The following is a 22948-nucleotide window of genomic DNA, read 5'->3' on the forward strand; positions in this document are numbered from 1 at the left end:
TTGAAACACAGCGATATGTCTTTGTCTTTAGCAGAGGGGATCTATTTTATTTACTGATTGTTTGGAATCTTCTTGAGAATATTTTGATTGATAAATAAATCAAGTCTTGTTCGGGGATGCCATGGGTTCCATGCTGCTGCTGTCCAAGTATTTTTAAAACTCAGTTAACGGGATCTAGAGTTACAGATTTCCCACTGGCTTCGATACCAAGGCTGCAGAAGGACAGGCAGATTGATATATGTTGGAGATAAAGTTTGTGTGTGTGTGTGTGTGTGTGTATTTGTTAGCCAACCTTGTGGTCACAAGACAAGCTGGATCGTTCCACCATTTTGCGGGTTCTGGAAGGGGATGAAGGAGAGGAGACACATCTGTCTGGAACCTCTGGCACTGGAATAAAAGTGAAGGAAACAAAAAGACAATTTAATTACACTGGGGAAAAGAATGATAATTTTATGACACCAAAAAAAAACTCGTCCTGAACAGCTCTGTAGCTGGCATTCAACAGTGTTCAACACTGACGGGTAAAGCACACAATCATCTGCAAACTTGTGAATTATATTTGTTGGTGTTATTTGCAATTCATAACTGTAGATTTACTGAATAAGGACAAACCATTAAAGAGCCTGAAAGTGAATCATCTGATCACAGCTACAACACCACAAAAATATTTCTGGTATGTTCAGTTGTTGGTTTCCCAATTCATTGCCAATCCTTAGACACATGGAAATACGTACCGTGGTAACTGATGTTATCACTCAGGCCTGGAGACACCAGCACAGTATCATACCTCTCTCTCCCTCTCCTCCACTCCTCCTCTCTTCTCCTCCTCCACATCTCCTCCCTCTGCCTCCTCCACTCCTCCTCCCTCTGCCTCACCATCCTAATCTCCTGCTCCACCAGTGACTGGCTGCTGAGGGAGCGCAGCTTAAAGAACGGATTGGACGAGAAAGTGCTCTCCTGTGTTTCCATCGGCACTGGAGCGGAGCTTAGGCAGAACTCAGAGGCGCTGCGGATGATCAAGTTGGAGGTTTCCACGACGATGACGTTGGCTGAGGGCACCGCATCCAGGTTCGTCGGCCAATCAGAGAGACCCCCGATTGCGGTGGAGAGTAGGCGGTTCCGGGAGGCAGAGCTGGAGGCGTCAGGCTCAAGGATGATGACGTTATTGGCAGTCATTTCATGGTAGACGGATCGGGGAAGGGAAGAGGAGCAGGAAGGGGAAGGGGAGACGGACAGAGTAGGGGTGCGGCAGGCAGGGGGTCGGGGTGGAGATCGTCCTGTCTGCAGGGTGGATGGTCTGGACACAGAACAGAAAAAACACAAGATGTTTAGTTTTGGCTCAGTTTATCTTTTTTCCCTGTAGAATGAAACAACGTCACATCCTTTGATTTTTGGATAATCCACATCTTTAAAGCTGCACTATTAACTGTTTACATGAACAGTGGCTCAAATCATCAACTCTAAAGTGATTTAGCTTCTTTTAGCTTATTGTTTTGGGTTTTCGGCCTATAAATGTCATAGATCGTCTCTGTGCTCCTCTTGTTCCCTCCTTTGGACTTACCAGCCCTTCTGTTAGGATTCCTGCCTCAGCCCCCTTCTCCATCTGCCCACCAGACGTCCTCAGACTTTCCTCCCTATCTCAGTCACCTGACTCCCAGATCCGCCTACTCAACTCTCTCCCACTCTGTCACCTTAGCTTCTCTGCCAACTCACGCAACTGTTCCCAGTTTTCTCATTATCCCTGCCAGTACTTAACCCAGCCATTTCCACCAGCTCCTTGTCAAATCATCTACTTATGTCCCAGCATATTTCCCCATGTGCCTGCTACCTGCAGGTGGTGTCCTGTTTTCTGTGCCTACCTGTCTGCCTATCTGTCTGCCGTTAGTCCATCCGTCTGTCTGTAGACCTGGTTTTCTTTAGTTCATCCAGTAAAGTTCTTTTACTGAACCTACCCACATGTGTGTCTGTGTTTGGCTCTTTCCTGCCTGTGCTGCTGCCATCAGCTGCGATGATGCATGTCACTCTCAAACTCGTAAAAGCTCTGACAAACCCACACTACGCTAACTGGCAGGCATCAAACAGCAGACAGAAAAAGATGGTGACTAGCAGGTGAACACTGCAGTTTTTAGAGACTTTAAAAACCCAGATATTTTCCTCAGAGTTAAAAGGAGAGTGAAAACAGGACTTGCATTTGTTGGGAGAGCAGACACAGGACTTCAATGAATGCTAATGTTGAAACAAACAAACAATGTAGTATTTGCTACATCAACTATGTAATCACCCATTTAATTGACTGTCCCATAAACCTATGGACAACAGTAAGTGTATCAGATATGTTTTTAATACAGACCTGATAAAGGTTTCTTTAAACTGTACCTCATTCCTGCACCTGGGTCATACTGGCTCAGTTTATAGTTATATTAAGTAGCAGCTCCACCCAAAACACCATTAAGGTGTATTATTAAATGTGTCTGTGCTAGTCATACTGTTAGCACAAATATGCAATGTCTGTGAATGTTCTCATTCATCCAGGTCATTGTTCTCTCTCTCTCAAATTGAATCGAAGGCAACTGGACTTGTATTTGTCTGGGAAGACGTTTCGCCTCTTATCCAAGGGGCTTCATCAGTTCCTATGCATCGGTCTTTCGGTCTGCACTAGTCTGATTAGTGCGGACCGAAGGACCGATGCATTATACTGCTGAACAAGGTTCCATAATGTCACAAGCCTGAAGAGTCTTATCCATCGATTTCTTTTACCTGGGTATAGCCAGGCCTTGTCCAATCATCCCCCTCTCTCTGCGGTGCCTTTCTTCTCTCTCCAGAGTCAGTCGGATCTCTCGCTCCACAGCACTCTCTGGCTCTTCCAAGGGGCTGCGGTATGATGAGTCATCCAGGCCCGAGTCCTCTGAGCTGGGGGACAGGGTGGAGGACAGGGCGGGCTCCCTGGGCACTGGTGGATGGATCTCCCTTCGAGAAGGCAAGAGGCTTAAGTTAAGATAAGTCAACAAGACACAACAGTTGTTTCCATTTAACAGTTAATCAGTTACAGGATGGAAACATACCAAATATCTGACATGCAGCACCTGCTGCAGTTATTTTTCTGTTGATCAACTTATCACTTAATCATCTGAACTGTTTTAGCTCTACAGCAATTCATGCTCTATTATAAAGCAGGAATCCACATAAAATAAAGACTGAAGCTGATTCCAATAGTTTTATTTTTTTTAAGATGACGAGAAACCTAGTGACACGTGGAAACAAGACAGGAAAGGTGCCTTCATTAGTGTTAATTAAATGTATTCAGTATTAAGAAACTATATTTCAATCAAGATAATTCGTAAAACATGATTGGCTGACTAAATAAACCATTTGTATTTCTACACTGACCTGTTAAATTTAAAATCTTTAAATCACTTAAATTTTGAACAAGTGTGTCTATAAAAGCTTTGCCACAAACAACAAGTTTTTCTACCTGTGTTTGAGTCGGGGGCTGCGAGTTGGGGGGTACAGTGAGGTGTGGGTGCCCTGGAAGCTCCCCTGAGCTCTGAGCCCTGGTTTGGGAAAGGGCTGACCTTTGACCTCCTCCTCCATTTTTTTCCACTGCCGGCGGGCCAACATGAAGTCGACGTGCTCAGTGGAGACATTCTCACTGAGTGTCTCCTCGTGCACACAGAAATCTGCAGGAAGCTGATGAGACATGAGGTTAGATTATTAAACATACATATAATTATATTTGGGATACTAAGCATGAAACAAAGTCTAGTATATCTGTAAAACTTTATCGCTAGCAATCAAATTTAATAGATCATATTTTAAAAAATAATGTTAGATACAAAGAAAACAGAGGTCTACCTTCCTGTCAGGGTCTGTGGAGCTGGCTGTGGAGCTGGCAGAAGGAGACCGTAGGAAAAGATCCCTCCTTGACCTCATCTGATCTTCATCACCACCCTTGCCTACCCTCCTCTCCTCCTCTGCTCCCTCCTGTCTCTGCTCCTCTGTTCCACTCTCTACCTCTGCGTCATCCTCGTGTCTCTCCTCATCTTCTTTTCCTCTTCTCTCCTCTTCTTTGCTCTCTCCATCACACATGCCACCCGCTTCCTCCTGGTTGGCGACATCAGAGGGTGCGAAGGTTGCCCACTGGTCTTCTCCAGCGTCACTGTCGGAATACACGATGGCCAGCTCCGCCTGGAGGCAGTCGCTAAGGTGACTGTCGCTGAGGTCATCTCTGTTCCCAAGGTCGTGGACCCATTCATCCTGCAACATGGCCTCTGCTGGCTGCTGTGAAGGGTCTGAGGTGACAATCAGGAGCTCTGATGATGATGGACACAGTGCACTGTCAGAGATGAAGAGAAGCTCTGACAGAGCATCTTCTTTCATCTCTCCCTCTGTTTCTCCACTTTTTCCATCTTCTCCCTCTATTTTTTCCCTCCCTTCATCTTCTTCCTCTATTTTTTCCCTCCCTTCATCTTCTTCCTCTATTTTTTCCCTCCGTTCATCTTCTCCCTCGATTTCTCTTCCCCCCCAATCTTCGCTCACCATTTCTCCTTTATTTCCATCTTCTACCTCTTCTTTTCCCCTATCTTTGTCTTCTATCTTTATTTCTGTTCTTTCCGCAATTTCTCCTTCTGTCTCTCCTCTCCCTTCTTCTTCTCCCTCTATCTCTCCTCTCCCTTCATCCTGTCCCTCTGTTTTCCCTCTTCCTCCATTGTCTCCTTCCTCTTCTCCTCCCTTTGTGTCTTGTCCTTCTTCGATTTCACCCCCTCTGTGTTTTCCTATCTCAAAAACAAGATAATCACACTCATCTCCGTCTCTTTTTCCGTTTTCTCCCTCTGCAGCTTCTTCCTCCAACCCATAGACTTCTGGGTACTGGAGTTCCTCCACTTCCTGGCTGTGGCAGCTAAATAAGTTGTCTCTTTCCAGGTCTGTTAGTGGTGGTGATGAGCTGATCTCCATGGTAACTGGATCCGTTGGCTGTGTAGGAGTGGAAGAATCGTCCACAGGGCTACTATTGCCAGTGCCACCGTTGTCGTGGTTACCGTCAGTTAGCTCAGGTGTCGTCCTCCTCAAACCAGCTGTGGCTCTCTGTGTAAAAGACACACTTTACATTATACACACTATAACGAGCCTGGTTACTGATATATTTATGCAATATCTTATTTAATATCTTTGAAGAAAAAAACAAATGAAGACATGAAATATCAACAAGAAGCCCTAAAAAAATAAAGAAAAGTTTAAACAAACTTCACCTGCTTCTTCCAATCCCAAGCTAGGCAGTCAAAACTTTGACTTAGCACCTTTTTAATTTTTAATTAAAGCTGCAATAACGAACACTGTTATATTAACAATAAATCAAAATTACTGTTTGTATTGAAAAGTGTGTCACTTGTAGCAGCAGACCCACAGACCCAACTCTATAAGGCGTTTTAGTGTCTCCCAGCTCGTTGGTTTACTGCCACAACTTTAGTGTTTTGGTTCACGTATCTGTGGCCAGCACCTAATAACCATCACAAAGTTACAGACTAGCTAACATTGTGGAGTATATAACAGCTAAAGAGTCAGATATTTTCCTCATGAGTTGGTGGAGACCAAAACAGAGCTAAAAGGACAGTGACTATGACTCTTTACAGAAAAGAAATAAAAAAGGTCATACAACAGTCTGCATTAAAGCACGCACTAAAAACAATGACTGTTTACCACCAAGGATGTTACATTCATCCACCCCTGATACACATAGATGCATAAGTACATACAGACACACTCAACCATGAATGCACACAGGCACATTCATAACAGTACAGTACATACACCCATACACACAGCAGAGAAGATTAAAGCAGTGTATATTGCCCATAAATGTTTGATGGGCTAAACTCAAGCCTTCATATTGTTACCATGGTAGTACTGCGTTGGCTGTGAGTGGGCTGGCTGATTATTATGGTCTGTTGTTCCAGGCATGTGCTGGTGACAGACGGGAGGTGTTGCTATGGTAACACTAAGTATAGATGCAGAGGCAGGCAATCTGCTAAAGTCAGTTTTCTTTCAGTTCAGTCACACTGTTTACAGGAGGATGAAATTAATCACATATTATACAGCAACAGTTCTCAGTTACTTCCACACTGAACATGTTGACATGGATCAGTGTAAAACATTTACAACACACAAGACCCCCCTGCCTCTGAAGACGATATTAAACCATTTGTGAAAACGAAAGTAAAGTAAAAGAAGAACCATTGGCCTGGTCCAGATTGGCCAGAGTCAACAATCCTCAGAGTCTGATATTTGATTTTGTGCATATTTCTTAAAGCAGCATACAATAAACCGAGCAGGTCCCAGGGAACAGCTGGAGGCATGGCTGAGGGGCAATCACTTTAATATAGTTTAAAATATAGTTTATATAAAAGTTATGAGCTTACCCTATGAGTATTCCTTCATCTTTACCTTGTACAAACCATTATTTCCAGTATGTTCTGTTTTTGATTGCCTCTGATCAAGTCCTGTAATGATGTATCATGTCTTTATTATTTATATATATAAAAAACAACAATTGAATAAACCTGAAAATAACAGTTCTTCACAAGCGTATACATAAATATATTCTCAATCATTCTTAAGAAAAACAACTGATTACATGTTCACCTGATTACTGCCGATGAAACGATCAAATTTAGATGCCACTATAACTGATTCCATTTATTCTCTGATAAAAAAAAACAGTCTTAACAGTAGGTGGAATTATGTGCCAGGTAGAATTTGTTTGAACTTAACTTTTGGAAAAGTGACAGCCCTACTCAAAAGTGATAGCTCGAAATCCTCCACATCTCCATGTCACATCTTTTGTATATAACACTTGTAGAAACACAAAACAAAACCCTGTGATTTAATAAGCGAGAATGCTCTACGTTTAAAGATGTTTACCAGCCACCCAGTAGGTAGCTTAGCCTCGATGCCTGCATACAACTGTCCAGAAGACCCAAACTCTGCTGGGCAGTTCACACACCCTCTGACTCTAAGCAAAACTAGGTGACTACTGAGTGTAGCTGTACCCATAATGTTAGCTAACTAAACTAACAACATGTAAATAAGACAACTTTGGAATAATCAGAAGTTTCCCTGTGCCAAGCTAGCACTGTCCCAGATCAGTGTCTATGAAAACAGGGAAACTAAACTGATATCAATCCTCCATCTAATGTCAAAGTTAGTGAGCATCACTAGAATTAAAACACTGTAATGTAATTACTAAAGTTAAAGCCCGAGACTACTTCTGACAAAAGAAATGACATTCCTGTAATATGTCAGGAACATACGTTGCTGTACTGTAAGAGTTTGAACAAACAACCAGTGGCGTCATTGTTTTAAGAGGCAGTGAGTCAGCATGAACACTCTTCAGAAAAGCACAAACACAGCCAAACTGGGATTTTGCAAGGCAATATCTTCTTACACACTATGGCAGCAGGCAAGTGGGGACACACGTATGATGTGGACAGGGTTGTAAGCAAAAGCTGCAGGAGTTAGCATGGATAGCAGGCTAACGGCACTCCACTTTGTTGTGCCCTTGCCCACAGTGCATCAGCTCTGCTGCTTATGTCATCATGCAGTTATGTAAATATGGATATTAAGAGTCAATTCCAGCCTCTGTCTCACACATAGTCTGTACACTTGTGAGTCCCAGGATTTCATAAGTCAAAGTTCAATCAGACTGAACTCTGCATGAGGTAAACAAAGCCGGATCAATTCACGCCAGGGATCGAATGTGTCTATCCCTCATCCTCACTCGAATGAATGGGAAATTAATTTTTGGCGTGACCCTGCCTTAGCTCACCGACTGTTACAGCACACATCTGCCAGGCTCGATCGATCCTCATGGGTGTTTTCCAGACTGCAGCGAAAACTGACCTGCAAAGATCTAGTCTGGCTTTGCAAGAACGTAATTTAGGGTCTCTAAATCTAATCTAAATAAACAGCAGCTTGTAACTAACCTTTCTCATAGCAGACACTGTGACCAGTTGTGGCAGGAAAAGCACACATGTAAGAAACATCATTAACAATGGGTTTGTTCTATAGAGTACAAGCCGTGGCAGCAGGCCAACATGCTCAGAGCATGGCATACCTGAATGGGATGCAGCCATTAATGATGTCTTTAGCTGCCCTAACCAAAACAATTTCCTGACACTGTCCTGTCTTGGCCCTGTCTCTCATCATCCTGCCAGGTTAGAGATAATGGGAATACGTGTCAGGCAAAACTAATCTGATCCCAGAGCATGATGGGGTTTATTTGGCCATTATTTCATAACGGATAAGAACAAATGAAGAGCTAGCCCACTGATGCATTAACTCAGATTCCATTTAGTTATGCTTAACGAGTGGAACAACTGTTGCCTAACAGCTGCCAACATGTGTGTTCCTCTCATACAACCTTAACAGTCATTCTCACTTAAAACAACCTGCACTGCAGTTCTGCTGACAACATTCAGCATTTTCAGGTATCTTCATGCTCAATGTCCTGCCACCATATTTGAATTTTATTAGTGTGACCTGTTACAATAAAATATACACTACACTATAAATATACTAAAATAATATACTGAAGGAGGATGTAGTTGGAGGATGTATTCATCAATCAATTTATTCTCAGTATGACAAATCTTCACTTCATCAGAGAAGCCACAACATATGGGGAAGGATTGGAAAGTTATTAGTTGCACAGCAGCTCTCAGTTCTAATCCACGCCTCACATCATTGCTGGCCCGGATCTGAACTAGACACCTTTTGGATTAGTGGTAGACCTCTCTAACCTCTTGTCGGCTCACACAACTTTCCCTTTGAACTTCAGCTTTAAAATATATGACAGTCATTTTCTCCACAGAATTGAACTGCCTTTAAAGTGAGTTCACTTGTAGCCTCAAACCTCTGTTTGGCCCCCCATCAACAGCTGGAGACAGCGTAATCACTATTATTTAATCAGCCAACTGTGTGTGTGTGTGTGTGTGTGTGGGTGAGAGGATTACAGAGCAACTTCAGGCATCATCTGTTTTATCGAAGATGAGGAATAACTGAGGGCATGTTGCCTCATCAGCAAGCATTCAACAATTCACTCTTCTGTTCCACGGTGTTCAATGGTGGTGTTCTGTCCAATTATGTCTCCTCTATTCTGCTTTATTCTTTTCCTTATCATTCAGTGTGGTTTCATCCTGATGATATTCTCTTATGCCATAATATTCTATTCTGTTCTGTTCTATTATATTCTGTCAGAGGAGGGCTGAGCCAAGTGTGTTACATAAGACAGCATCCTAAAATCGGGCAAAGAACCAAAATCGTGACAGATAAGCGCAAACAGAGAAGCCAAGAAAACCGGGATCTGATGGTAGCTCAAGCTAAGCCAAAGCCTCGCGCATACACCTCGCGCAAAGGCTACATGTTGTCCGCCAAAAAGAAAGGAAAAAAAACGCACCCCCTCCCTCCCAAATCTCCACCGCACGAGGAAGAGGCCTTAAACCCCGGGAAAAGTGTTCTTGTTTTATTATAACGACGTTGTTGACATGTGTCATTGGTATGTTTATTTACCTACCAACAGCTTCCAGCACAGCAACCAAAACGAGATCATCTCCAGGCGGCCGCGGCGCGCGCATTCCTCTCCACCTCTCCCCAACGGCAGCGCGAGCAGCCAGGCGGCCACCCGCTGGCGCGAGGAAGAGGGACGCATGCAGGCTGACAGCTGCGGCGCGTGTATGATGTGTGTGTGCGTGTGTGTGTGGTGGAGAGAGGTAGAGAGTGAGAGGACAGGAGCTGAGAGAGAGAGAGGGAGAGAGAGGAAGGATATATTGAGCGGTGCTCTTATCTTGTCGGTGAATTAGAGCAGAAGAGATAAATCCATATTGGCAGACTATTGTACATCTCTCGCTCTCTCTCTCTTTCTCTCTCTCTCTGTATCTATCTGTCATCCCTCTACCGCCGCACGCGCATGCTGTATCCGGCCGTTCCCGCCCCCCCAGGCTCTAACACTGTAAAATATAGCCATTTTAACAAGTAGGCTAGTCCTATAGGGATGTAACGTTCACCCAAATTCACGCTTTGATTGGGTGCGTGTTGGTGACGTCACGATTTGGTACACTAATACAACAAAATTAAGTTATGTGATGTCTGACAATACTCCATCCGTTTGCTTTCTATTACAAACCATTTTTATGTTGAAGACTTGAGAATGAAACAAGCTTATGTGGGCGCCACGCTGCAGAGAACTCAGGTCATTATCTAATCCAAATATAATTTCACAGGCTTTCAGGTGCAAGTGCAAAATGGCCGACCCAAACAAACTCACTGCTGAGTGTCATACAAACAACCAAATGTAGCAGCGTACACAGAGACCATGCAGCAAACGTCACATTTTAATTCTCTTGGTGAGAAATACAGTCTTACACGTACGAAAATTTCAGTTCACTTTGTACTAAGATATAAATTACACTTTCTGACTGATCTGAAAGAAAGAAGGAGGCTGATGGGGAAAAAGAACCCTAATAATAAATGACTGATATTGTCACTGGGCTATATCACTAGAAAAGGTTAATGCTAAAATATTTAAAATTGTAGGTCACTGTATGTGACTGGCCCTTTGTACTGGCCAAAATCTGATTTTACCTTCATGTTTAATACCTCTTCCTTCTCCACCCCTCTCCTTTCTTGCATTCTTTCATTTGTACTTTTCCCTTCTCCATCGACCCCACTCCTCACATCAGTAAATCCTTCTTCCACCCGCCGCTGTATACAAAAATACAGTGTATGAAAACACTCTTGCCATTGTTGCATTCCCAGGAGAGTGATGGGTGAAATGAAATGACCCTGCTGGACTTTGATTCATGACCTTTTATTAGTGTGACTGACAGACTGTTATGTTATGTCATCTATATGTGGTGTATGTGTGTGTGTGTGTGTGTGTGTCTACATGGGTAAGAGAGAGCGAGAGTGAGCAAGGTGAGCTGAGGTAAGGTTATCAGTGTCTGTGTGTCCGACATCTGGCTGAACAGACCAAACACACCCACATACACACTCAGACACACACACAACAAAGGACTCTGACAGCGTGCCAGCCACCCTGGATAAGGACCATGGCTTAGAGAGAGGGATACAGACAGATGAACAGGAAGAGAGGGCGACATCTCTCTGAGAGACAGAGATGAGTGCTTCTACCGTCACCATGGGATGTAAAACCCAGATTTGACCTTCAGATGCGAAATCATTATTGAACTGCCACCAAACTAGACTGTTGATGTAATGAGTTGGGCTTTAATCTGGCGACAATCTGCTTTTAACCCTTCATAGTAAATAAAACTCTTCTTTTAATCTATTAGGCAGTCCTGGATCTTTTTAAATACCGTTTAGAATTGATTTGTTTTTAGCTTTACAGGACATGGTGTCATTGTGTGGGCAAATTATAACAGCTGTCCTTGGAGTGTGTAGTAAAAACATACGTCCTTCTTGTCTGGACACAAGTGAAGCAGATAACACTGATGATGGTTTCTTTCCATTGAAGTGACCTCAGCCCCTGAAGTGGGACACCTAAAAGGAATGCAGCCATTGTTCAGTATTATTCGTTACACCTGCTTTTCCTGCTCTGACATGTGGAAGTGCTGTGAAAAAGATCTATTTAAAAATAACTCTTCTATTTGTTCTATTCTAATTGTCTGAGGAGAGGAACTCGATCACTTGGTTGATCATGAGACAAAAATATTTCACTTCTTAAGCCACATAAGCTTCTCACATGTCAGGATTTGCTGCTTCTCTGTTTTGTATGATTCTGTATTCAGTGTATGTTGGTGCAGGCCTGTAATTTGAAGGAATCATCCAGAAAAAAAGTAAAATAGCTCAGTTACTCCACGGTGAAAAAAAAGTGGTGGAATGTAAGAAAACTCATACTGTGTGCTCCGCAGCTGAATACACAACAACTGTGAGACACTGTCAGTGAGCAGCATTTGATTCAAGGAGCTTTTAAGTAGATTGAGGGTCTTAAAGGGATGATGCTCAAGTCAAAATGATAAACATAGTGATTTGGTGTGAGTGATGTGAGTCACATGTTATGGCTTTGACAGTGACCAGATCTCAGAATAGATAGCGCTCTCCAATACCATCATCATCATCAAAATGCCAAATGATGAATTGTCTTTTGATGGAATGGTGTTTGTCTCTCCAGTAGAGTTACACACACCACACACACGCCTCTGTGTACTCTGTCATATTAGGGGTCACACTGACTTGGATCATATTCCTTTTTTAAAATCAAGCAGTCCCATATATGGGTCTTCTTCATGTGACACATCAAAATGGCCACGTTGCAATTGTCTTGCATGTGGGTGGATTTTTTTCCATCGATGCAAATCATTACAGGCTTTCCTCTTTTGACTGATAGATGAAAGACAAGGTCACGGCTGGATGACACTGTGCTGTCAGCTCTAACACACATGCACACGCACACACACACACACACACACACACACACACACACACACACTTGTTTCCTCTTCTGATCACTGTGTGAACATCACCAGTATTTCCTGTATTCCACACTCACAGATCAATGAAGCCATGGGACAAATACAGCATGAACTCACCCACCGGGGTAAGAACAGTGGGTGAGTATGGTCAACACACATACACACACACTCTCTCTCTCACACACACACACACACACATGCACACACACGTTGTTGGTGTTACTGTATAGTGACAAGTGGCACACAGATACAAATATTGCTCTGGAGTTTGGCAAATTCCATCAAAGACCACCATGACAGATGTTCATGCAAGGTTTATGGAGCTTTTCTGATGAACCAGTCCTCTTTAGAGATATTACTTTCTAATCCAAAATGTCTTGATTAACCAACAAGGCTTGATAAACCTATGAAAGTAAAACAAACAACAACAACAACAAAAAAGCAATGCAATACAAAAACAAACTCCCCTCCCCTCTCAATGATCTTCAATCTTTTAGCCTAACTCAGCAGATATTGATCAAAGGTCTATATTTGCACCTTTTTTCTCCCTTGTCCATTTCCACCTCCATTAGAACCCTCCTACAATTATAAGGTCGCCGTTTCAACAGCCACTAAGGTAGCAACCCCCCCCCCCCCCCCCCACACACACACACACACACACATACCAACTGATGTTACTGATTGATTTGAGTGATTGATATGACTGTTTTTTAATTTTCTCCTGACGTAACTTCAGCAACAGTCGTTGCTTTCACAGATGTTTAAAGAAAACTGTCCAGAAAGGCTGGTTCAAAGCCAAAGTTGTGAGATCCTGTTGTGGTGACTGTTGGACGTTCAAGAAATCTCCAGAAAGAAGCTTGTTCTGGATTCTGAAGGACTGAAAATCAAACCTGACCCTGGTAAGTGGTGTTAAATTAGTTCATTTATATGACAATGGATGTGCTTTGTTCACTAGATTCAATTTTTTTTTTGTCCGATGCAAATTATAAGACCAAACAGTGCTATGAATTTTGTTAACTACGAGTCCTTAAAGACAAACATGAGCTGAACATCAATCTTCTGCTGAAACTTGGAGTGAGACGTTGAGAGTTTTATCCTTGATTTGGCTTTGGGCTTAGATTAAACATCTAAATACAAAATGCCAGCTCTCAGACTGCTCTGTAATGAACAGATCTCAAACCTGGACAAGAATATTACCAGATGTTGCATAAAATACACACTGGACTGTTTTTCCCCATAGGTAGCATCCATACAACTCTAACACAGAGCTTCACGGCTCAACCCCCCTGGATGGATCTCAAAAGGATCAAACACACAGAAAATAACACACAGCATAACAATCTCCACACAGAGAATCATTTTAACAGTTGTTATTTCCTAGTCTGATCAATATGTTTCAAAGGCCTCTGGAAAACTTTCAAGGCAGGAAAAACAAAAAGACTTACCTGCTGCTGACGTGATCAACTGTGTCAACTGGTTACAGTGGAACAAAAGTGATATATTGCTATGTATAAATATCACTGTCTCTATTCCCTTATGTTATTTAGTCCTCTCTTTTCCCTTTATATCCCCCCTCTCTCTCTCTCTCTCATGCACACATCTCAGTGCCAGTGGGGTGTATATATATATTGAGTGTGTGTGGGCAGCAGCCAATCAGAAAACAGCAGCTTTAGCGACATTTGCGACACACACATGTTCAGCCTGACACTCTCACACTGACACACTTTTCATAGGATGGATTTGGGCATGCACAATGTGCTCACTCTCTCTCTCCCCCCCCCCCCCTCTCTCTCTCTCACACACACACACACACACAAACACACATATGAGTGAAGCACATCTGTCATCTGCAACCATCTGATCCAACCATTCAGAGGATTAGTTTTTGTTTTTTGTTTTTTTTTTAATTTCTGACGTCAAAACTCAACTTGATAATCTCCCGCACACACTTGTCTGTGCGTTGGATGGTTATTGCATCATTGTGATGTTTGTGTCTCATGTCTTTACAGCGTAACAGGTCCTTGTATTTCAAATTAAAGCATGGCTATTTGTGACGTCACACTGCTTTACATACATATTACGTAAAGAATGTTGTGTAATATACTGATGTACAAATGTATGTCACACCAGTGTAGTGTCTTTTTAGGAACAGTAAGAGATGACAGAGCCACGGTGGATACTGGCCTCAGGGTATCACAGAAAAATATGTCATACATAAAAAAACAAACAAACAAATAAAATTATCATGTTTGTTGAGTTGTATGTTGAAGAATCTAAAAGAGATTCTGAAGAGAGGACACTGTCCTTAAGGAGTATGAACAACAGAAAGAACATGTGACCATACAACTGCAATTGCATGATCAGTGGACTCATTCGCATCTTTTGTTGGCATCCTGGTGGAGTCTTGTGCTTTAGGTGCATGTTGACAAATGTGGAGGCATGAACAGGTAGCTTTTGTTACTATTTAATTTGAAGGTGAAATAAAAAATAAAAAATACTGCATATACTCCCACATGAAGTGGAGCAGTAACACAATGCTAAAGCTTTTTATTAGAGGCTTTCATCAGACATACAAAGATAGTAGGATATGTGTCTATTCACATCTCTGTCATTTCAGGGTTGCAAAATAAATTAAAAAAGATTATATCTAACATAATAAATACTCAGTGTGCTGAGTGCATAGTTCAAGTAAATGAGAATCAAGAAAATAATAAAATAAAAGCATTAAAAAGCATCTGCAGGACACTGTTTTGCTGATCTGAGAGCTTGGTTTTTATGAATTACTTAATAAGGACCTGGAGGTGTTACTATTAAACATTAATAATCCCACTGAAGGTAGGATTAGAATAGAATCAAATGGTTTCATTGGTTTGGTTTGGTTTCCTCACTCTTTTTTATCAGGCTCTGCTTAACTTGAAATGTATAAAAAAGTCACCTCTTAAAGGTGTTACCAGTATGGTATTGTGGTTTTGAGGGTTATTTGGCTATCTTTACCTCCATATGTCAGATTTCTGCAATAGAAGACAGCAAGGCTATTAGGAAACCAGAGTTTCCCAAAGCCAAGGCAGCCAAAACCAGAGACTTCAGGAAGGAGCCCTGCAACACAAAGAACGGCAGACGTTACAGAGTGGACACAGAATAGATATTTCTCACAGCGGTCAGAAAACCTTTCTCAATCTGTGTTTGTCTGAAATGCCTGGAGGTGTTCTTGGTGTCTACAGTGCCCCAAATCTTTACAAATGTTTTTGCTTTCCAGCTTAAAACCATAAATGACTTTAGGCTGGGGCTAAGAAAAATCCCTTAGAAATAGTTCATACTGAGAATCTGTTGGTGTGGTGGTGTGAAGTGGGCACCTACCCAGGAACTGGGCCCTGGTTGGCCTGAATGAATGGCCTGTTGGTCATCTGACCCCAGTGCTGTAGGCCAAACAAACAACAGTTAGAATAACACAAAATGCACTCAGTACTGTGCCAGGTCACAACATCTAACTCTTCATCATAATTATTAATCAATACAAATACCCTGAATTCACAATAAGCTTAATTAAGGGTTTCGTACATTTTTTGACGTAAAGGTGTTTGTGAATCAGGAGGAGGAGCCTGAATGAGCCCAGCCATGTCACGTAGCCAATCAAAACATGCGTTGCCCAAGGCTGGGGGAGAAGCAGTGATGATTGGCGCATACCCAGGAACATGGCCGCCACTGCAGTCACAGAGAGAACACAGTGTAACTTTAAACAGCCAGGCAGGACGTCCTGTGAATTAAGGTGTTTTAAAGAAAGGTTTGTGGACAGAATTCAGTCTCCAACCTGACTCACCTGCCATGATCTCAGTCAAAGATCCAACTCCCCAGTGAGCCCAGTTAAAGATATATCTCCTGGAGAGAGAAACAGAAATACCAATATACTGATATAGTTTAATAACCATTCATTCATTCATTTTTTACCTCTTAATCCGTCAGGGTCGCGGGTCTTCATCCTCTCCTTACTTCCTCTGGGAACAACTTTAAATAGTCACCAATTCCATCACACCCACAACTCACTCTTTTCCCAAGCAACTGACAATCCTACTTGCCCCCCCTACCCGTATTTACCCCCCTCTGTTTTCCTCAGCTGTGCTAATCCACTCATCCATGCCTTCATCACACCCAGATTTGATTAGTGCAACGGCATCCTCATTGGCCCTCAAAATCTTCGGTAAACTCAAGTATGTCCAAAACTCACCCCTCTTCTCACTTCTTGTCCCATGCTTGTGACCACATCACCCCCATTCTGCATGACCCTCACTGGCTCCCCATCCCTGAGCCCCCCAGAACACTGAGACCACGTTCCCAGTGGGAAAAGCTGATACAGACTTTTTGTTAAAAAAAAAAGTCAACTTTAAGAATTCTGACTTTCAAAAAAATAGAACCAGTCTTGAAAATCTCACCATGTGTACCTGTAGACTTCTGCTCATTAAAATCAGTACAGAAGCATCACTGAGGGCCATGACATCTGTACTGTTTCAGGCCCCTGAATGTACAGTAAATGTAAACAGTGTTTACCTGTGAGAGTCAGGCAGTGGTCTGAACACAGCCATTATCGGCTGACACAGAGATAATGCCAGAACACAACAACCTAGGTAGGGATGGACACCTGCATGCTGCACACACAGACACACACACACACATTAAAATATACACATATATACACAAAAACTATGAAATGTTCTGAATAGTGTCATAATTCACACACTGTTGTTGATGTGGTGGATTAGAGAAGATGCCACTGTCTCCACACTGACAATTAAACTCAATTTTTGTTGAAAGTGGAAACATTGTGAGTCACTGGGACTGGTGTGGGTGTGTGTGTGTGTGTGAGAACTGTACCTTGCTCCAACCTTTCCTGTAGAAAAATGGAAGGCAAAAGGCAACAATGGTCAGAGTCACAGTTAGCACCATCAGGCCTCGATGAACCTACACACACACACACACGCATATATACACACATAAATATAAATGTATTGCCATTTCTTTCACTTCATTTTTGGTGCTTTCTGTGTGGGCAGTATCTACCTGGAACCAAATTTTCTGGCCAAGCAGAGTTTGATTTGGCCAATCAGATCTATAGAAGCTGGCGATGAAGGTACCAATACTCCCCGTTAGCATCCAGGCTAACAGCATTAGTACACCTGGAGAAGCAGAGGCAATGCAGCAGCTAAATATTACACTGAGAATAGTTTATTACTACACTACAGACTGACTGACAGCATCATAATGGCAAACCTACTGCTGCACCTCCTCCTCCTTCAGTTACTGCTTATGTATGAAGAGATCTGAATTCCATGTTTCCCACATGTTGTAGTAATATAATAAAACCTGGCTAAGCCTGGATAACATGTCCTTTTGTTAATTTGACCATCAGACTCTCTTAATGACATCGGTGTAAACCTTAAGAACTCAGCCTACCATGCGCTTTCATTATGGTGGGTCCTCGGGAGCCTGTTAGGACCTCAGGGGGGCCTGTGATCCTTTTTTTACGGGTGGAGACTAATGGTTGGAGTCTGTGTCTCCGTATTTTACCTATGGAAAAAGACAAAGAGGGTGCTTGTTAAATTCCCATAAGAAATTTAGCTTTGCACCTATACTGTATGTCAGTGAATGTAATAATTTGTCTACTACACATGGCACATGCAAGACATGAACAAGATGCAAGACTACATAAATGTGTCCAATGCTATTGTTTAACAGTCAATCCAGGAATCTCAGATATTGTGAAGTCAGATAAAGCTGACCTGGCTGACACACCCTCTGACCAAACAACAGGAAAAACACCCTTATTGTAAGTGTTACTCACTGTATGTATGGTCAAACTGCAGCATCTTCACAACATTTTCTCTTTAGAATAAATCAGCAGTGTGAGTTGGTGGGAACTGATTCATGTCTTATATTCATACAACATCTCAGTCTTGCATAGCCAGTTAAACATTAACCAGAATGTAAGAAAAAGTTCTCAGTCACCAAAACAGTAAAGAAGCCTCTACTTAATGTCCCCAGCACTCCCTGTTAATGACATCCTGTTGTCCAACTAAAGCTGATACTACTTCAGCGATTTCACACTGATTAAACGGTCATGTGACATAATAAAGCTTTGTCAGACTGATAAAATCTTGCCTTGAAACTAGCCTTGAAAACCACAACATGACTGCCTGGGTTAATGGGTTCAGAGTTCATCTAACACGTGCATTATGCTTAATCTCTCACCATACTCAGCCTGTCCGTTGGCTAGAAACAGAAAGTACTCCTGGTCCAGATCATAGCGGCCTGGTTCCTGATGGGCCAGTTTGACTGGTCTACTGAGCCGACACTGGATTGCTCCATCTGCCAGGCGCCACGATACTGAGGAGATTCCAGACTGCAAACACATTCACACTCAGAAAAGGACAACAACAATGATGAAGACAAGATTTGAGGATGTACGTCTGTTTGCTTTCTTTGTCGAAAGACATATATCAACCAAATCTGTGCCTTAAGTACAGAGCTGGACTCATGATGTGGTTAGCCCAGCTAAGCATAAAGACGGGAAACAGCTAGCCTGGCAGGTGGGTAGTGTCTCTGGCTATGGCACTTGTTGCCAGATACAGTTGGTAAGCACAGGTTTTGGTCTCTGCAGGCTGCCAAACTAAGTGAATCCAGCATTTTTAAACTCTCCCTAACCTTTATCAAAGTCCTTTTGTTGTCTAAACCATAGACGGGACTGTGGACATGAACCCCAGGCTCTGGTGTGACAGTCATGCACTTAGTATTCCCACCATCCACCCTAATCACCTCTTGTTGACTCCGCTGCCGTTAATAAATGTAGCACTTCACTTCATTCATTCAAAAATCACAGCTGAACATAATCCAGATTGTGACTACGTTCCCACCACAACGTAAATGGAAAAAACGCTTTAGTAGTTTATGAACATAATTTCTAAGAGACAGGGTTAATCAACCCTGGACACAGCTAGGCCAGCTGTTTCCATTTGAGTTCAGTCTCTATTCTAAGCTGAGCTAACTACATCCTGACTCTAGCTTGGGCTAATGATATCTCGTCTTCAGTGTTCTCTGCTCCTGCACTTTCCTTTCACACTGCAGTGGATTCATTCAGAAAAAAGACTCCTTGTATTTATCCTGAATGTGCTTTCATTTGTCACCTGTGACTGGTCCTCAGGGTGTGTTCGTCCACTGATGAAGGCAGTGCTCACTGATACTCTATCCCCGTCTTTTACACACATGTACACATCATCCTTGCCCTACACACAGACACACACACACACACACACACACACACAGACACACAAAAACAGGTTAACAGAGGTGCAACATGTTGGTAAATGGATCATAATAGAACGTTGTTCTTCCCAGGCTTCATGCAGAACACTAAGATCAAAGCTGCAAATAATTTTAAGTTTACACTACACCTAGCCTATATATCACACAGTACTGATGGTTATATAAAGAGACTATCTTACCATCCATGTGTCCCTGGACAAAGCAAAGGAAATGTATCCCTCTGCTGGGCCACTCAGCTCAAACATCACAGACTGCAGAGAACAGTGATGAAGGTGCGTTATGTGACATTCTTAATCTTTATTTAATCTTATTAAATGCTACATGTAGCATGTTTAATTGTATTAACTGTACTAGTAAATCAAATTGCTTCAAGTCAAACCGTTTTGTCAGGTCCCTCTGTGGTCATGGACAAGAAGTAGCAGTGAGGATCTTCTTTTGGATCACAGCCAGGAGGGTCCAACAGGCAGGATTTTGATTGGCCACAGGTGTCAGAATCAAACTACATGTGTACGATAAGGGGGGAATACCTAGTCTTAGTGTGTTATACTCATTTCATTTTCAGATTTGTTAACATTCTGCATGTTCAGGCAGGGAATCAGTGTCACAATCATTCGTTCAAATGTTGTAACGCTCACAGGTCCCGGCAGGATGGAGGGTGTGGTCGTCCACATTGGAGGAGGTGTAGTGGTGGACCGAGGTGGGCGAGGTGTAACACCATGTTGATAGATGATTGGTCCAGGCACCTTCACCCAAAATAGATTGTATTGGGAGACTACGGTCACCCTGGAAAATACATCCATGGATTGATAAAAAAATTTTAATGACGCCAAGGACATACAAACACACAACTTTTCCAAAAATAAATACTCATAAATATACATAACTAACTTTTCCAAGTGCTTTAACAAAACTAAGACTGGTTAGTTAGAAAATGTGTCTCCTACTCTTGTACATCCGGACTTCAATCACTTACAGATTGGAGACACTTGCCAGATTGTCTTTGTTCTGCCTAATGTGGCCATCCCTTTCCCATATTCTCATTGTGTTTGACTCCATGGTTTGTGATTTTGTGTTTTTGCATTTTGATGGCCCAGCTTTAAATTTGTATTTAGAAAGAGAATTAAACTCACAAAAACTGAACCTCAGTGGGAGAATCTTGAGGAACATTCCAGATGACAATAACCTCTGTCTTTGTGGCCTCACTGGTGTGGCTCACTGCTGAACCCTAGACTCAGACACACACACACACACACACACACACACAATATTTTTGTGTGAATTTTGTAACATTGTGTAATATTCTTGCATGAATTGTGATGAACTAAGGGATCATACTCTTTTATTAAGTGAGTTGATAAAAGTTAAGTGTGTTTGTGCTATATTATATGTCTTTGCGCGCATGTGTACACCTGTTGCTCATTACAGGTGAGCAGCTGTGTCCTGTCGGGATTGGTCAGGGTGAAGGTGCCAACAGTGGATACTGAGTCCGGATTGATTGCATCTCTGGCCTCAAGCAGGAAGCCAATAAAATATCTTGTTCCAGATAGAACGACTGGAAATGTTCAAAGTGTTTAAAAGAAAGTGTTAAAACAAAACTTTATTACTGTGAGTACAATATTTTGATGTAATGTTATAATTATCAATTAACTGGTTCTAAGTGAACTAGACCTAGCTAAGATGCTGTGAGACAGGAGACTAAGACCTGTATATACTGAGTCTTTAATTAGATTAGTTTGGTCAAATTTTCTATTTATATTTATTACTCCTTACTTCTTTTGGAGTTGTGCATATTTAAAAGCTTATTTTAAAAGCTTGTTTATGGTGAATGCTGATTTAAGGTGAATTTCTTTGAAGTTTAGATGAAACATTGCATTTTCTATCTTTCAGAAGTCTTATACAGCACTGGGCTTCCTTGATAGCCGGGTATTGGTGTTTGGTTTGATCGTTTCAGTCTGGATGACAGTTGTTAGTTACCTTGGATGCGATCTCCAGGGTTGAACGTGGTGGTGTTGGTTGTTAGGTGGTAAGGGCTGCTGGTGGTCTGACCATAGACACCATGTTGCGGTTCCATGCTGCCACAGACATTGGTGACCATGCCATTGCCATAGCAGCCTGCTGGCACCCAGTAACACACAGAGACACAGACAAAGAGGAGACAACACAAGCCCACGGGAGACATTTCCAGGTACAGGTATCAGCCGTTACAGGGTGTCCAGGATGTCTGAAATGAAAATGAAACAACAGCTGTTAACAGCTGCTGAAATAACAACAAATCAGCAGTCAGCTGATTTAAAGGCAGCTAGCAATATAATCTAAAGATTTTATTTGTACCCTGATTTATAACTGTCGGCTAATTTAAGCTAATTCATTAATAATTTCCAGTATCTGCTCCATCTGTTGTTTTATGTGTTTAACACTTTAGCAATGACAGCATCAAGATGTGTTCAGATCAAACGCGAAGCGGCTTTTTCCCGCGGCGCGGTTACATACAAAGTCAACGCGAAGACGCGAACAGCCGCGAATTCGCGTCGAGACGAAAATATTTCAACTTGAGCGAAAACTTCGCGTGACGCTGTGTGGCGAAAGCCTATCAGCGTTTAGATTCTCCTGACGTCACCGACAATCAGAAATGGAGGATACACTTGTCGCTGTGGTCGGTGGACACCCCGAGCTGTACAACACAACTGCTGTAATTTACCGAGACAGAACCAAAAACAAAGAGGGGGCTTGGAGAAAAATTAGCGAGACTGTAGGACTACCAGGTAAGGTTTGAAAATCTATATGTTATTCGGTTCCAGCTATTGGTTGTACTTTACTACGAGGCACGTTAGCGCTAGCGTTAGCCGCCTTCCCCAGTTAGCGTAAACATTAGCACAGGTGAATTTCCAGTAGAAGGCAGTCATTGTGGTTATTTTGGTCATAGTTGAGGGCGGAGGTAAACATTGCTAAGGTTTGTGGTATCTGTGAGGGAAGCACTTCATTTCTGAAAGGAGTATTCCCATTGGTTGTTAAAGTCGAATATAGGCGAAAATTGGCTTCGCCTTTGGTCTGAACCATCTGAGCACACCTTTACTGTAGTGACACAGTCAGACTGAGCGCGTTTACTCTGGCAGTAAAACGCGTACATGTGTGAACTGATCCCGGTCAGTAGCTGC

The 22948-nt window shown here is 42.4% G+C and overlaps 1 protein-coding gene across 1 annotated transcript; it reads right to left on the minus strand.

Annotated features, from left to right (window-relative positions):
* Positions 1 to 15485: 15485 nt before the first annotated feature.
* On the minus strand, positions 15486 to 21972 carry frrs1a (ferric-chelate reductase 1a). The gene is made up of 16 exons (XM_041055664.1): positions 21768 to 21972; positions 21203 to 21345; positions 20924 to 21018; positions 20429 to 20576; positions 20173 to 20292; positions 19973 to 20044; positions 19655 to 19753; positions 18723 to 18873; positions 17928 to 18041; positions 17535 to 17650; positions 17349 to 17435; positions 17025 to 17122; positions 16300 to 16358; positions 16041 to 16184; positions 15840 to 15898; positions 15486 to 15578 (listed from the first exon to the last, which is right to left on the minus strand). The coding sequence occupies exons 1-16, from the start codon at positions 21970 to 21972 to the stop codon at positions 15486 to 15488; spliced, it is 1803 nt and encodes a 600-aa protein (XP_040911598.1).
* Between the last annotated feature and the right edge of the window lie 976 nt (positions 21973 to 22948).

Source organism: Toxotes jaculatrix, chromosome 14 (assembly GCF_017976425.1).
Source record: "Toxotes jaculatrix isolate fToxJac2 chromosome 14, fToxJac2.pri, whole genome shotgun sequence".
Taxonomy (NCBI): domain Eukaryota; kingdom Metazoa; phylum Chordata; class Actinopteri; family Toxotidae; genus Toxotes; species Toxotes jaculatrix.